Source organism: Chanos chanos, chromosome 5, assembly GCF_902362185.1.
Source record: "Chanos chanos chromosome 5, fChaCha1.1, whole genome shotgun sequence".
NCBI classification, from domain to species: Eukaryota; Metazoa; Chordata; class Actinopteri; order Gonorynchiformes; family Chanidae; genus Chanos; species Chanos chanos.
The window spans coordinates 40,590,642-40,593,314 of NC_044499.1; the positions used below are offsets into that span (position 1 = coordinate 40,590,642).

The window sequence follows — 2,673 nt, forward strand, 5'->3', positions numbered from 1 at the left end:
TATTGCTTTTATACAACAGTTCTACAAACAAGGCATTCATCAAAAAACAATCATTTGGGACAACAAATTATGTTTTGTTTTTTGGGGGGGGGGGGGGGGGGGGTGGTTTTGTTGTTTATTCGGCTCCGCCAGCTAAAATAGCTCCTTCAGGATTACATTTACACATGTTGTCAAGCAACACATAAACAGTTTCTTGACTGCAGGTTAGTTAGCTAGCTGGCTACCTGCTTTTCACATAAAAAGACAAGCTAGTTGCTGTCTTTCATACCTGACAGCAAGCTCGCCAGCTACTTTTTATCATATATGGGTGGGCTAGATATACGGTAGGCTTGCTAGCTAGATATTGTTTATCATACCCAACTGCAGGCTGGCTTGGTTCTTTTTTATCAAACACGGAAATGTATCCACATTTGCGCTGTCCATAAATGCGAATTGGTGTAATCAACGATTGTATCAGAACATCTGTGAAGCGAAGTGATACATAATTGTAAAATGTCCCAGTGCTGTTATACTCTATATCAGCACTCTATGGAATGCTCTTGTCCAATCAAATTACTTGACCGGAACTAACTGTTGTATAATGGTCAATGCACAACTTAAAAGACACCTAACCACTCTAAAAATGATAACCAATCACCAATCTAAAACAGAACACATTATGTTTCTTATTTGCCTTTTGATTTGTCTAGTTTTTGTTTTGTCTGTTGTTTTCTGTTTCCACTTGGGAAATTCACTTAGGTCAAAAACACTGCTTTGGAAAATTTACTTTAAAATATGGCATGTGAAGGGAGACAAAGATTCTACAAGTGAGTAAATCCTTTAATTAGAATTATCTTTGCAACTACCATAATCATAAAATTTAGTATGTAAATGTGCAGATTAGATGTTTAAGTGAACTATTATAAAAAAACCACTTGTAATGGTAAAACCTGGTAATTACTACTGGTCAGAACATACATACACAGTCTGAATGCACTTCTATTTAATGAAAAAGGTTGTAACTGTAAAAGGAACATATTACATTTGCTTTTATGAACTTAGACTTGATATCATTCCTGAAATATTAATACAATTTCAGGGTGTACTGGAAAATGCCATTTAGGTACATGCCTTCACATAGAATTCTGGTAACTATTACACACATAAAGTACATTACTAACGAGAATCTGCCCAGGCTTCAGTCTTGAATAGTGTTTACTGGAACATCATATCTATTTAAGACACCAGTAAGATCTGCTTAATTCAGTTTTTCTGTATTCATAAGTCTAGTGATGAATTTAGATGGGATATTACAGAATAGTTCCATTTATTAAATAGTTTAGATAGTATTAAATAGAATACTAGTCACATTTTCTTTCACTCCATTTGCTTAGACTAATTTGATATGAACAACTCTTTACATAAATGAAGATACTTAAAAAATATATAAGATATATGGGTTTTAGTAAGAAACAGACAGGCAGTTTCTACACATTTTATTTAAATACCCAAAATATGTAACAATGTCAATATAATTTTCCCCAAAAAGAAACTAATAGGATAAAAGAATTTCCTCACAAACATAACAAGGTTTCAAAACACAGAGAGACAGTGAAAGTGAGAAGATGTTTATTTAAAGTTCTATAAGGGTGCAAGCAATATTCATCTGCAGAGAGGGCATGCCAAAACCAGACACTTTTTTAAGTGTATGTGCTGGAGCTGTAAATGTTAGCACTTCAGATTTTGGTTGTGAGGTTAGTTTACTTTCTTCTCCTTCTCTCTCATATTTCAGTGATTCATGAAATTTGTCAACTTCTTGTCGTGCTCTAACAAAACTTATAGCCTGGGAACGTTTAATGTTTCCTAGCCTTGGCAAAGAAGACACCGGTAACATCATCCACACCCACACACATGTCTGGCGGTAGAGTGTAAATGCTGAGGTGTTGCAGCTCATACCCAGTGGCTCTCAGGCTAGCACACACCTGAGCCTCATCCAGTGGCACAACAGGTATACGTACCCCTTGTGCTCCTAGGTAGAATGTCTGCTCCAGGGCGCCGATGAGCAGGAGATGGCCTCCCTTCCGGAGCAGGCTAGAGAGGTGACCAAGGGCTCTGTTAAAGGAAGCCAGGTCAGGGCTTGCAGACTCCAGGCAGAAGCAAGAGACCAGACAGTCAGCTCCAGTGGGGGGCAAAGCATCTGGAGGTAACGGGTAGGGCTGATGTACATCAACAGGCAGCACATCTGTTACCACGGAACGAAGACGTTCTGCTTTCTTGTTCCATGCTTCTGGGCTAGAAACAAGAGGATTAGGAGATGAACAAAATTCATTAAGTGACAGGCCGTAACCCTCCTTCTTAAAAAAAAAAAAAAAGCTTCAGCAATAGTTTTAATGGATGATGTCATGTTGCCCTTTTAGAGGAAATTGAGATCGGTTGGAAAGTAAAAATCTTTTTTATATACTATGATTTCTCTGTAATGTCCCAGTGACTGGTGGCAAAATGATCTGTCTTGCCACTCTTACAATCACTAATTCTCTAACTTCTAATTTTCTGGAATATCCCTTTCAGCTGAAGTCACAACAGTCCAGCATTTTATGTTTTATACAAACTTAGTAAAACTATACTCGATGGTGAAATATCTGTAAAAGTGTACTAGATGGTATGTTTTGTACCTCACCTTCGCCCCTCCAGTTT

At 37.5% G+C, this 2,673-nt stretch overlaps 1 protein-coding gene across 1 annotated transcript in view; it reads right to left on the reverse strand.

Moving 5' to 3' along the window:
- Positions 1–1,832: 1,832 nt before the first annotated feature.
- Positions 1,833–2,673, reverse strand: part of pnmt (phenylethanolamine N-methyltransferase) — a 1,470-nt gene continuing 629 nt past the window's right edge. The window contains exons 2-3 of the mRNA XM_030775011.1: positions 2,657–2,673; positions 1,833–2,271 (exon numbers count right to left, since the gene is read on the reverse strand). The exon at positions 2,657–2,673 is cut by the window's right edge and continues 191 nt beyond it. Coding sequence (XP_030630871.1) covers positions 1,833–2,271; positions 2,657–2,673 — 456 coding nt within the window. The remainder of the gene's footprint in view (positions 2,272–2,656) is intronic.